Genomic DNA, 13751 nt, shown 5'->3' on the forward strand with positions numbered 1-13751 from the left:
GCATACGTGCATCTCTGCATTTTCCTACAAGTGGGCTACTATACATTCTTGTATTCCTATATATTAAAGGAATTTCTTTTGTGTTGTGTAGGCTGGTGTTCCTCGTACATAGCCCTAACCTTAAGATATCTTTAATTTCCAAAAGAAAAGCTGTATTAAGTGTAAAACAGCTAACAGAAACAAGCAATATATTCCCAGAATATTCAGATTCAATTGATTTATACAAACGCTCAGGTTTCCCACAGCTTCCATTTGGTTCTACAAAAAAAAAAGAAAAGAAAATACATCGTTCATCCTCAGTTCAATCATTCTTTTGTAATCTGATTTTTCTTATACCTTTTTTTGTTATAAATTCGCAATTGTAAAATCGCTAATGTCGCTAATGTGTGAATTAATAGGATGAATATGATATGCATGCGTCTACATTCATTGTGTGCCTACAACCTCCAAGTGCAATTGTGGGAACCAAGCACCCCATTATGTGTTAATAGCACCTAATAGCACCAAGCACCCCATAATGTTTTAACAGCACCTTTCATACATAAAATTGCAACTCAGTGCTTTGCAATATATATATGAAATGATAAAATATAAAATGATCTAAAATATTTATATATATATATATATATATATATATATATATATATATATATATATATATATAATATATATATATATATATATATATATATATATTTATTTATTTAACATACATTTAACATAAATTAAATAATAAAATAAATAACATGCACCAGGTGTATTTGCTGCTCTGCTGCTTCTCAGCACCTCAAGTCTTACTGTCAGCATTGTTCTGTTCTGGTTTTGTTTTAGTTAGCTTGTCACTGTTTGTTTGCTGGATTCTCTATTATGGAGAACAAAGAAGCTCCATTCTCACTCTCGTGTCTCGCTCCCTCCCTGTAGACATCACAAACCATGACAAACATGAAAAAAACATGTAGTGGCGGTAGGTAGGGAGTGAGACACAAATCCAGAAAGAGAGGTTCTTTATTATTCATAATAATTATTAACAGAAAAAGCACAGCAGCAAGTTAGCAAAAATAAAGAGCAAAAAAAACCAAAAAAAACCAAAGAAAGAAAAGCACGGATCACGGTGTGTAGAAGCAGGAGAGTAGTAAAGCTCAGCAAGACCCTGATGGCAGAACAAACTCTGGATATCAGCAACATGGAGCTGGAGCTGAAATAAAATAAATAAAAAGAAACCAAGAAACCAACAAGGCACAGGTGTAGGCAATCAGTACTCAGGTGACTGAGAGCAGGGCAGTTACAGTTTGTATATGCATATGTTAGTGGGCATGTCCCTTGGTCTGTCTGCCTGGCTTGCCATAACAGTACCCCCTCCTTGAAGATCCTGCGAAAGCATGGCCTGCCTGCCTGCCTGAGGGGGAGCTGATTTGGATGGGTATGACTGATAGAAGAAGACTACCAGGTCAGAAAGCAGGATCTGGGATATAGTCACCAAACTTATCTCCTCTACACCATACACCTCCCAATCCACAAGGTACTGCAACTGCCTGCTTAATCTCTGCAAGTCCAGGAGGTCAATTATGTAGGACCCCCCTCGAGCTCCAGTTGTGGCATCATGGTAGGCTGGTCTGAGGTCAGGGGTTCCATGAGTATAGTGGAGGCTGGAATCCCAGCATGCACTCCATGCCCCATGCATGCATGGCAGAGAGAGTTCTACGCATACTCCACCCAGGTGCTACAGAAGCTCCAGGTCTCTGGGGGTTCCTGGAAATATAGGCGTAGAAACTCACCCAGTTCCTTGTTAGCTCTTCCTGCCTGCTCATTGGCCTGTGTGTGATAGCCTGAAGTGAGATTCAACTTGACATTAAGCTTTCCAAAGAACTTCTGACATACCCAGAAGGTGAACTGAATCCCCTGGTCTGATATAATGTCTTCAGGCACCCAAACTTTCAGAAGATGTGCTGGAAGAGCAGGTCAGATGTTTCAAGTATGGTGGGAAGTGCCAGGAGGGGAACAAACAAGACCATCTTTGAGAAGCGGTCAACAACGATGAGGATGATCGTGTTTTCATTGGAGGTGGGGAGGTCTGTTATGTAGGGAAAGGGAGCATCTTACCAGCAGGTGGTGTGTGTTGGGGCTTGCCGCATGCATAATCTTCACACAGTGCAACGTACCCTATTATGTCCTGTTGGTAGTTGAGTGATGCATGCTGATCCAGGGTGCCCTGGAGGTGTGTGCCCAGGTGACAAGTGCAGTGTGACATTGCATAGGGTTGTAGAGCTGATTAGGTTGGCATTGAGGATGGAAGTTTGCCACAGCCATGTCTCAGTCTAGATCCAAGTCGATAGCTCCCATGAAGCGGGAAGGAGGAAAGCCTGGCTCTTGGTTGGTGGGATGGGCTTCGACACTGTACTGCCAGGAGAGCAAGTCTGCCATCATGTTCTTGGATCTTGATCTGCCTTAAAATTACCTTGAAAACAAGCTGAGAAAAGAAAATGGACCACTGAGCCTGCCTAGAGTTGAGACTCCGACCCTTGTCTTACTAGTTATTAGTAATTAAGCTCTCTTAGTAGTAACTAAGATCATGGTTTGGAGGAAGATAACAGAATCCTCTGTTCCTCCTCTGAACAACTGCTAGCCACTGCACTAAAATTTCTTGCCATACCATTGTTACTTACAGAAATATTTAGCTAGGTAGTCATTACATATTCTAATGAGTCCTCATATGTGAGTAAGCACCCCTTTTTTCCAAACTCTTGTCTATTCATTTTTGTTATTCATTTGGATCTCAAAGTCAGCTCTCTGGATGGCAGAGTGATTAGCTCTGGAGTAGTCACGCATCACACTTCTCCCATAAAATACTACTTCAGTCTAGTATCCTGGTCAATTTTTTGTTTGAAAAAAAATGTGTTAATGGTGCCTGCTTCCTTAATACTTCTGTGGAGAGTGCTATTCCTGAGGAAAATTTTACTGGAACCCCTGATCTGACCAGGCTTTGCTGCATTAAAGAATGCCTTCACTAGTGCTCCACTGTTAAAACACCCTGACCCAGCACTATAGTCATTTGTAATAGAGGTGGATACATCTGAGGTAAGAGTTGTAGGTGTCCGATCCTAACATTTGGGTTCTCCCCCCAAATTACATCGTAGCCTTCTTTTCTTGCAAATTGTTTCCTGTGGAACAGAGCTATGGTGTGGGCAACAGAGAACCGCTTACCATTATGACTGGCCTTGGAGGAGTGGCCTTGGAGGAGTTTGTTAGAGGGTGCTAAACCTCCCTTCGTCATTCTAACTGACCATAAGAACTTGGAATATCTGAGGTAGGTAAAATGCTTCACTCCCCAACAAGCCTGCTGGTCCCTTTTAAAAAAAACGATATCCCTTCTACCCTGAGGAAAAAATATATGTGCTGCCCACCTTTCATGATAGACTGATTACCTGGGCTCATTCCTCACTTGAGTCCTGTCATCGCTGTTGAGGTCAAAACACATAAATTATTATCTTACTGATACTGAAAGGAGTTTATAAAGGGAGTCTAGGACATACATACCTTGTTCTCATTGCACCCAGTGTAAAACTCCTCACACACTGCCAGCTGGTAAACTGGTTCCCATGACCATACCAGAATGACCCTGGTCTCATATCACTATTGATTTTGTTATGGATTTTGTTGTTTTGTTATATCCCACTTAAATGGCAACACTGCAATTCTCACTATAGTGATTAGATTCTCTAAAGCAGTGAGGTTTGTCCCACTACCTGCTCTCCCCTTTCAACCTCCACTCTGGCCATGGATGCTTGAATGAAGACAAGCGACCACGTCTGGGAGAACTTTCACCAGCATCTAGAGCTGTCCATCAGGCAATTCAAGTGGCATTCTCTCTGTAGACATGTTCCTCCTCTGTCTTACTGCCCAGGGGATTGAATATGGGTTTTCACTCAGGCCTTTCATCTCACAGGCAGTGGTAGCTCATTGGTTAAGGTATCAGATTTGTAAGCAGAAGGTTTCTGGTTTAAGCCTCACCACTGACAGGTTGCTGTTGTTAGGGTTCCTGAGTAGGGCCCTAAACCCTCAGTTTCTCAAAATTGCACTCAACCATGATTGTAAGTTGCTTGGGATGAAAATGCTGTAAATGTAAGATGAAGCCTTGCTACATGGTTCCCTTCCTTATTGAGAAACAATGCCACTTACATTCACTCTCTCCCCTTCCTTCCATGTGTCTCTCCTTAAGCCTTATGTTGCAGATCTAGTGTGAAGTCTTGGTGCTGTGGAGGCTCCCCATCTTACACAGTATGCGAAATACTGGATTCTAGACATTAAGGTCATATTGGGAGGGTTATTTCCCAGTGGAATGCTGGTGGGTTTTATGAAAGGACATTCTGGAATCGTGTCTCCTTCTGGACTTCCACAGAGCTCATTCTGACAGACCTGGTTCTTGTCCCATAAGAGCCGTCCACTTGGCTTCATTGGCCATCTGAGGCTACCTTGGTGCGTGGGTGGGTGCTGTCATGTCTGTAGACTGCAGTCTGCCTCCAGTGTGCCACATTCCCCATAATCCTCCTGTTTGTTCCCAATCTTGTGTTTATTAAGTTCACCTGTGTCTATTTATCCCCATGTCTCTGTCTATATATACAGTATTGCAGTTTGTCTTTTCTAAGTCTTACTTAGCATTTGTCTAGCATTTCCAAGGCATTGCTTTTGTATTTATTTCCTTGCGTGTTTTCACATATATGTTTTTTTTGTTTTTTTAGTTGTTGTCCTTTTGCCTATCCCTTGGCAGTGTTGTTTGCATTGTGGTTTGTCTTTACTGTTACTGAACATAGCTTGGTTTTTCACACCGATTTCCCTGTGAGCAATTACATTAAACCTGTTACTTTGAATGTGCATTTGACTCCACATAATGAACTTGACACAATAAACAATACATTATAGTAGTCTAGCCATACCAAAAATGAAAGTACAGCTCAGCTACTTAGCATCTTGAAGTGTGAAAATGTTCATAAATGAAAGCTGTTTTTGCAATATTAACAATCTGACACTTACATGTTAAGTCAACAATTATACAGAGCCTCAAGTTTTATTCATAAAGATTTCCCAGACTGGTTTAAACATTCACCTTTGTCTTTGCTTTATTGCCAGTAATTCAGATTTCTGTTTCCACTTAATGTTACTTTTACTATTTATCCAGTTACTTATACTGGATAGACAAGTTGTCAGTTTAATTAGGGTAGTGATACCATCTGTGAATCAATGAAAGTTGACCTCAAGGTCTTTAATAATGTAAACCAATGGTAACATGTGCATTGAAAATTGAAGTGTGCCAGTTACAGAACACTGTGGGACAGCATAATGAATATTACGTTCTTCAGAGCTGTTTACCTACACTGTATATTGTTATTCACTACATTTCTTTCCTTTATTATTTAAACCATGTTAAGCCCTCCCAGCCCAGTATTTCCAACTCAAGACTGCCCAGAATATCAAGAAAAGAGGATCTAGTTAGTAATTATTAATTAGGTTAATTAATTTGAAAAAGACTCTACAAATCATAAAGAATATGAGATATAGTGCACTGGCCACTACAAGGAACTTTAATTCTTTAATGTGTGTCCATGTGATCAGTGCACACTTGAACATGTTTAAATGAACACATGAAGGGGTTGATAATTATCTGACATATTAATATAATTGTTATATATAAATATAATTAATACAAGAGTGGTGAACAGCCTTCCAGGACTTTATTTGGCCAACTTATAGCATATGGAAAGGTTACATGAAAAGTTATGAACTGGATGGACTAAGAATAGAGATGGTTAATTTTAGGAACTGCCTGTTGCAAACTCATTTAAAGAGTCAAAAATAACAAAACTGCTTGATACAAATACTCAAATATCTGTTGGTAAGACCTCATCGGTGGGCTGTAGGGTCACTATTTGTCCTTAATGGAGACTGGACATATATTGTATTAATATATTCCCTTCTATATGGGCAACAACGCAATAATTTAATGCAGTAATTGAAAAAAAAAAAAAAAAAGGGCTAACTTTCATACAAAAATAATGTTTAATCACTTACAATAAAAGTGTTACAGTTAAAAACAGTTAAAAAGGAAATATGACTATTGCGTTGTCCCATAATGGTGGGTGATGCTGCTTTGGAAGAAAGAACATTATATTACAACAGGGAACAGACAATAGGAACAAAGATCAAACAAACATTATAATAATTCAGATAGGTTTCACACAATTATCACAGTAATCATCAGCAACAATGACACTAATAATCATAATTGGCTAAGTGAACAAAAACGCTTTTATAAAAAGGCAATTAGCTGTTTCTTTGTTGAATAGATAAATATTCATTTCTTAAGAAATTGATTAGCCTGTAACATATTTTATCTATGTGCAAACAGTAAAAAAAAAAGCAAGCATTTGCAAATAAAGTAAAAAAGATATGTAAGTAATATCAGTACAAACTAACACTTTATCAAAAGATTTTTAAAAAAGGAACTTAACTCAGCAACCACTTGATTGGGTAAATCTACTCTATAGCTGTTACCAACAGGTTGCCACACCATGTACAGGCAATTAGAAGTTGCAGTACAGACATCTGGCACCACTATTGTGGGTAGGGGCGAGTGTATGCGCAATTAAAAGTGTGAGCCTAGGTTTACATATTTGAATGATGCAGCGTTTTAATTTCTTCCTACTGCAGGCGATTGTTCCCATCATGTATGACACATCATTTTTTTGTTCTGTTGTTGAGTAAAGTGCAGCATGCCAGCTTTAAACTAAGGGTACATTAAAAAAAAATATCTAGGCACTACCTGTAGTTTTCAGAACAGTTCATTCATGATCAATAATAGTGTGAAAAATCTGGGACACATATTTATCCTTCAACGGACTGCCTTCTAGTGCTGCTACAGACTGGGTGCAGATATAGACAAGCTGCACTACTAGTAACTGCTGAGTGTGTATCAGAAGCCTGCTCTTTTATGCATTTTGTTGTTGTTCAAGAGGGACTTACATTATTATCAGTATAATGGCACACAAGGGGAACTGAACCCAGGACCTTTGTGTTGCTGGCACTGCATGCCTCTGACTACCACGTAAGCTTCATACGCCTTTGTTTTCTACGGCTCAGTGAGCGCCAGCTCTCCCTTCACCTCGCCACGCTGCTCTGGCTCGGTATTGGATTGGGACGTCGCACGACGGTGGCAGGATACCCAGGCCGGCGCGGGTGGAGTCTGGCACGGGCACTGCAGCCGAGTCGACCAGGTGCAGCTCGCAGCGGCACAGTACCAGCAGCAGGAATTGCTTGATCTCGTTCATGGCGAAGTAGCGGCCGGGACACTTGCTGGCGCCAGAGCCGAACGGTATGAGGCAGTGCTTCAGCAGCCGGCCGCCCTTGAAGAATTCTGTGCGTACGTGACCCGCCTCATCCAGGAAGCGGTCGTACTTGAATTCCTGCAATTGGGACAGATAAAGGGGTTGTGTAGGGCAAAAATGACAGAGGAATTGCTAGTGTCTTTGCAGGCCATGACACATCACGTGCCGTTGCTGTGCCAGTCATGTTGGTGCAACAGCATCTCAGAACCTCTGATATCTTTGCATGAACAATAATTTTACATTCAAAAGTGTTATTCAGTTCTGAATTTGAATCACTGAACTGGGTTCATCAATGTGAAATCAGTATTTTGCAGTTAAGAATAATGGTGCTTAAGGTAATATTATGGTGTGGAGCATTTACCGTGGGGTTGGGGTAGATCTCAGGGTCCAGGTGTATGAGCTGGGGGTAGAGAGCGATGTAATCTCCCTTCCTAATAACTGCAGTCTGTCCTGAGTCCAGTGTGAAAGCAAAGTTATCACTTGCAACTCGAATCATCATGGAAGCACTCGACAGACGCAGAGCTTCCTTGATAATACTGTCTGCAAAGGGAAACACAGGAATAATAATGTTACATAATAATGATGTCATGTAATTACAAACTGCCTTGAGTGTGATTTTAACCTGTGATGTACTGGATTACAACAAAATGTTTTATCCAATTTATTGAATGCAGTGGTATATTGAATACTAATCTGGGGTCTGTTCCCCAATAATGATTAATCTTAGGGATTTATGAAGTAACCTTAAGAATGGCAATTTTGTGTTTGCCTTCTTGGTCTCTAAAATTATGAGCCAGTTTGAAATAGTTCTTTGTTGACTCCACCTCTGCATCTGCGCTGGAAAAGCACTGCCATTCAAAAACCGAACCACCGATTTTCTCAATATTATACCACAAAAGTATCATTAGGAAAATAATTATTATAAAAATTATAAAAACTAATAATTTTTAAGTATTTAAATTAATGGTATAAAACAAAACATGTAAAACATTAAACTTGCAATTCCTACCTATCCCATAATAGGCACACAATTAACCTTTCATGCATCAGACCAGAAGGATGGCAAACAGGAGCACAAACAGAATTTTAGACTCACCCAAATGTTAGAAAACAATGATTTTTTTTTCCAGACATGGTGTAGGAGACAAAAAAAAAAGATGCAATGATTGTTGCATTTCATTATTTATCTTTGGGCACAAATAAAGTTTAGTGAAAGTAAAACTTACACCCCAATAAATTCCTTCTGAAACATTCCAAAATTGGCCCAGGTGAAGGAGTCATTAGTACTGCCAGGCCACTTCCTCAAAATGTCTGTAAAGAGCCCTTGTTGGATGCATTCATTTGACACAGAGAAGCCTTAATGACAGATGTAGGACTCAAGAGGCTTGGAATGCCCATGGGCATCTGTCTGCTATCCACCAGACCAATAATTCCAGGAATGTTTCCAATTGAATGAAAACCTATCGATTTAATGCAATGCATCCCCAGTGTGTGGAAATGTTATATATGACAGCAGTGCTTTAGTGACAGCAGGCACACATTGAGATACAGCAGCTTTACTCAGCTCATGGGCATCCCAAGTGAATGCTATTATAGCTTGAGTTTCTCTGTTAACAAAATGACAAGGCATTTGTTTCCAGCCTTGCCCCTTTCATCTTACTTAATGTGTGAATGCAGCTGATATCAGGAAGTCTCAGGCTACAGGCTAAACATAAATCAACAAGATGTCTGCTCACACTGGAACTATGTGCAGGGCAGAAAGGGCATTAATCTCTACAGGGAGTTCTTTTTCATAAAGCCACCACATCCCCCTAGTAAATCAGTGTCAAAAGACCTAATACTCTGTTTACTGTCTTCAAGCTAACTCTCAGAAAGTCCCCAATTCTCTCAGAAAGTCCCAATTCTGGGGTTAACTAGACAGGGCAAATGGTGTTTGCTGTTTTTTGTTTTTTTTTAACTGTTTTTGACTGTTTTCTTACTGGTTTTTTTTAAAATTATTATTTATTTATTTTTAACCATATACTCAGATTATAGCAGCCAATGTATGATTACGAAACCAAATAGGAAGACCTAGTGGAAACTCCTTTTCCAGTATGCCACTATGAGCAATTTAAAAATATTTTTCTTGTTTCAGTTTCATCAACCAGAGCCCTGTCATGTCTGCATGTGAAAAACCCACAAGAAACAAGATTTTTTTTTCCTTCTATTTTTCTGAATTCTAAAGTATGTCTGATCATTTCAAAAAATTATTTACAGGGACATTTTACTACAAACAGTTGAACAATCTTAAACTGAACATTTTTTGAACACCAGATTTTTTTAAAAAACAAAGAACCTGAAACAGGTTTCAAATTAAATAAAGATAACTGATACATTTATCCAGTAAATTTGCATTCTTTGGTATTTACTTTACCTAGCACAGTCATGGACTCCAGCTGCTCTTTAGAAAAGCTGATTGGCTGGTCATGATCATATGATGACTGGTTCGACTCCTTCAAGACCCTGTCAACCTCAGCACAAGCTGCAGTGAGAGCTTCGGGATGTCTGACATGTCAAAAAAAACTTCAGTTATCAATCCAATTTGACCTCTTGACCCACTTATGTTCTCTGTTCACATCAGTGACTGATAAACACAAGAATGAGGGGCATGACCATCCTGCTGATAACTCCGATTGTCCAGATAAAAGCACTACTCGAGAGGCCATCATATTAACAAACAGCCAAAGGTAGGTGAGCCTGAGGATTTTATACTGAATGACATAGGAAGTCAGTGGACGCTTTGGAGAGTAGGTGTGGTATGGGCAAAGGTCTAGTGTATGAGAGGACTCCAGCACTCAAGCTTGGAAAGTGTTAGAGTGTGGAGACTGAGTTGGTAGGGAGACGAGAGAGGAGGGGGGAAAAAAAAGAAAGTAGTGCAGTAATCTAGGCAGGATCTTAAAGGCACAGTCTAGAGTTGCCACATCCACAGGACTGTGCATGCACTAGACTTTTGAAATGTCACAAAAGTGAAGAAACAGGGTCTTGTTAAATGAGTTAGTGTTGGACGGTTTAACAGTAATTTCGTGAGTTTGTGGCAAAATATAACCAAGGAGAGGGCATTGCCATGAAAGGAAGATGGAATTTTGGCCTTTAAGCAGTACATGCACAGTACTGTGCAAAAACAGAAAGCTATTCAACAGGCTAATATGTCTCTTTTGCTCAAAAAAGGTGCTCCTGTGATTCTTCCATACTGCTTTTTAAACGTTTTAACTGCTTTTTAACACTTCCAAAGTGTTTCCTCACATTATCACTTAAGTTCTGGAGCCTCTGTGTCCACTGTGTGCATCATGTGTGGGTCTTAATGGCATTTCAAAATAGATGAATGTCTTTTGCTAGTGAAACCTTGAGAAGAAGAAAACTTTGCTACCTCAGTGTATAGTAGAGGCTCCAAAAGGCAGCAGGCAGTGTATTGGCCTGTGATGCCCAAAGCATGCATACGTGTGTGCGCGCCGTCCCCGTCTCATCCAGGTGCATGCGATTAAAGGCGTCCATGCGACGCTGGATCAGATCTGAGATGCACAGCCTTTGGTAGAGCTTGCTTTGCACTAGCTCCTCCGTCAGCGCCTCCCTGGCACGCCATGCACGCATGCACAGTGCGATGGGCACACCCCCCGCCAGCACAGGGAATGCCCGGTCGAACACCATGAAATCCCTCTCTGCCTTCATCATGCACGTGGCTGCAACTTGCGCTGCCCTCTCGACTGGCAGGAGCCTCTCCTCCTTGCCGAACAGCGTGAGATAGCCGGCCTCAAACATGATGCGGTTGGTGAAGCTCTGTAGCCCTTCCTCCTTCCAGCGACCCCCGCTTGGGAGGCTCCGTCCTAAAACGGCCTGGAGGTTGCCAAGCATGACTTCGGTGAGCTGCTGGAGTGGTGGTCCCTGTAATGTCTGCTGGAAGAGAGCGTGGATCTCTCTATAGCTTTCGCTGAGCAGTGGGCCACTAAAGTCAGCATGGCCAAAAACCTATGAAAGGGTGGAGATGGACAAGTAATCCAAGACAATTACAAAGAGGCTTGAAGTACGACTTACTTTCAGTCAGTAAACATTCAATCGTGATGAAAAACTGCCTCTCCTAAATAAACTATTAAAGATATTTCCTCAAGATGTAAATGATGATTCACTTATAGGAAGTTAACACACGTGAAGGGTGAGAGTGACAGGGAGATTATATATATATATATATATATATATATATATATATATATATATATATATATATATATATATATATATATATATATATATATATATACACACACACACACACACACACACACACACACACACACACACACACACATCTCTATATGAGAAAGAGGGAAAGACTTGGCCTGAGATCCACTGCTGTGTCACATTTGGATAGAAGTTGAGGCATATTAGAGTGCATGTTTTTCAAGATGATCATTAACTTGCAGAGAATATCTTCTCAAGAAAAGCACACAGAACACCCCCCCCCCCACGTCATCTGTATTTTTCTTTTGTCCCACGTGTGTCTCTTACCCGCTGAGAGAAATGCATGGCAAATTTTTGAAAGTCCAGGTTCTTGCCCTGACGCATGATCGCCGAGAAGGAGAAGGGGTCTGTGACAAAGGTGAAGTACTTCCCCGCAATCTTACATGTGAAGATGTCTCCATGTTGTCGCTGGGTGGCCTGCAGGAAGCCCAGAGGGTCTTTAATGTAGTCCAGCATCACGCCAAAAAATGGCAGCCATCCCATCACTAACGGGGGCTCTTTTAGCTGTCTGAAAACGCACACAGTTAATATAATTAATTATATGTATAAACATTTACTGTCCTTCCAAGGCAGTTTATTGTACAAAAAACAACAACAATGTAAATACATTCTTAAGATAGTTTAGGCTGAAGCAAATGCATATGCATTTTATACAGTATAGAAGCAAAATACAAATGACAGCCCTCAGAAACAGCAGACTCAAATCATTTCCAAGCAAGGCACCTAAGGTGACCTTGTGGAAGCATTTGCAAATTGCTGGGGGAAAATAGCTGAGGGATTAATGTGGAAAATTAGATATTTTAATCATGTGTTTTTTTGATATGATATTCTACACAACCTCGAAGTGAAATGCATTGCATCCTGAAATCTGCAGAGAACCTCAAATGGGTTAACTCAATATCTAACAGTGCACTAAAATATATAGTGATTATTTACATTCGGTGTGTCATGTTTTGTCGGTTTTCCCCGCTCTCTTTTGCTACCTATGTTGAAGAAAAGCAGGCTCCACAACTAGACTCACCTCACCTTACATATGTAGACCTATAACGCTATTTAGAATTAGATTTCTATCCTTCGTCACCGAGACTGCCACTGAATGGAAATGTTTGTTGTAAAAGAGCACTTTCAGAACTAATCAACACTGCTGTATCAAAACTTGTACTAGCACTTACAGACACGACAATGAAACATTTTTAAAAGGTCATATTTTTCAAATCGTCTTCCCACATAGCTCATCTGAAGCTCATTTCCCTTAAAAAAGAGCGTAGTTTGTAAGCGTCACGTAATAGAATTAAAAAAAAAATCTATTCGGGGAATTCCGCTCTCGATAGTTAAAATGTAACGAATGAAGCTGGGGCTACTTTTTAAATCGTTATGTTATAAAATATGATGTTGTAGCCTTTAAATGCCCTAGTAGCCTAACAAAACGTTTTAACAAGAGTTCTTTCAGTTTCTAGGGTAGACACTTTCGGACATTTGAAATTTAAAGACACCGAACCTAAGAGTTTGAGCTTTCTGTTTTCCATGACTAAAGGTGTGCTAACAAACTTAGCTTTACCTTTTCCTCGATTCCCCGCATATCCTCAACAACAAGAACGGAAGTCCGAATACAAGAAGGCTAAGAATCCATAAAGCCATGGTTAGCTGAGACGTACTTTCTGTTCTCTTTCCTCAGTCCCGCAGGATATTATCCTCTTCGACTATGCCCCTCCTGTATTTTAAGTGCGTGTTCCTTAGAAAGTAATAGACGCGCCCTCATGGCGTAACACCAAACTTTATAAATTGAGAACACATTTGTTTAAATAAACCTTTACTCTCTTAAAAAAATTAATTACATTTACTTTCTTACGCAGTGAAACCTCCCTGATAGAATATTTTTCATTCTTCCAGACGGAGTTATTCCCAAAAACTATTAAATACACTTTTCATTTTAACATTTATAATTTAAAGGGTGGCTATGATGTTTCTATGGTGACTTACTCTTGAGAAATTGCGAATTCAATCACAAAAGAGAGTTTCGATACACTTGAGCAGGTGTTTGACCACAGATATTAACCGAAACTTTGATGATCTTATGATTCTACACCGTTTTAGTATAAAATT

General features: G+C 40.0%; 1 protein-coding gene across 2 annotated transcripts; it reads right to left on the reverse strand.

Annotated features, from left to right (window-relative positions):
* Positions 1-5707: 5707 nt before the first annotated feature.
* On the reverse strand, positions 5708-13353 carry cyp7a1b (cytochrome P450, family 7, subfamily A, polypeptide 1b). 2 transcript variants are annotated; one of them, XM_027013158.3, is made up of 6 exons: positions 13207-13353; positions 11916-12156; positions 10783-11378; positions 9790-9920; positions 7738-7916; positions 5708-7454 (listed from the first exon to the last, which is right to left on the reverse strand). In XM_027013158.3, the coding sequence occupies exons 1-6, from the start codon at positions 13284-13286 to the stop codon at positions 7128-7130; spliced, it is 1554 nt and encodes a 517-aa protein (XP_026868959.2). In that variant the 5' UTR covers positions 13287-13353; the 3' UTR covers positions 5708-7127. The 2 variants fall into 2 exon arrangements, with proteins under 2 accessions (XP_026868959.2, XP_081551225.1); XM_081695099.1 differs by having other exon boundaries at positions 12032-12156; positions 13207-13343.
* Positions 13354-13751: the final 398 nt, after the last annotated feature.

Source organism: Electrophorus electricus, chromosome 13, assembly GCF_041902795.1.
Source record: "Electrophorus electricus isolate QZ-2024a chromosome 13, ASM4190279v1, whole genome shotgun sequence".
Lineage (NCBI taxonomy): Eukaryota > Metazoa > Chordata > Actinopteri > Gymnotiformes > Gymnotidae > Electrophorus > Electrophorus electricus.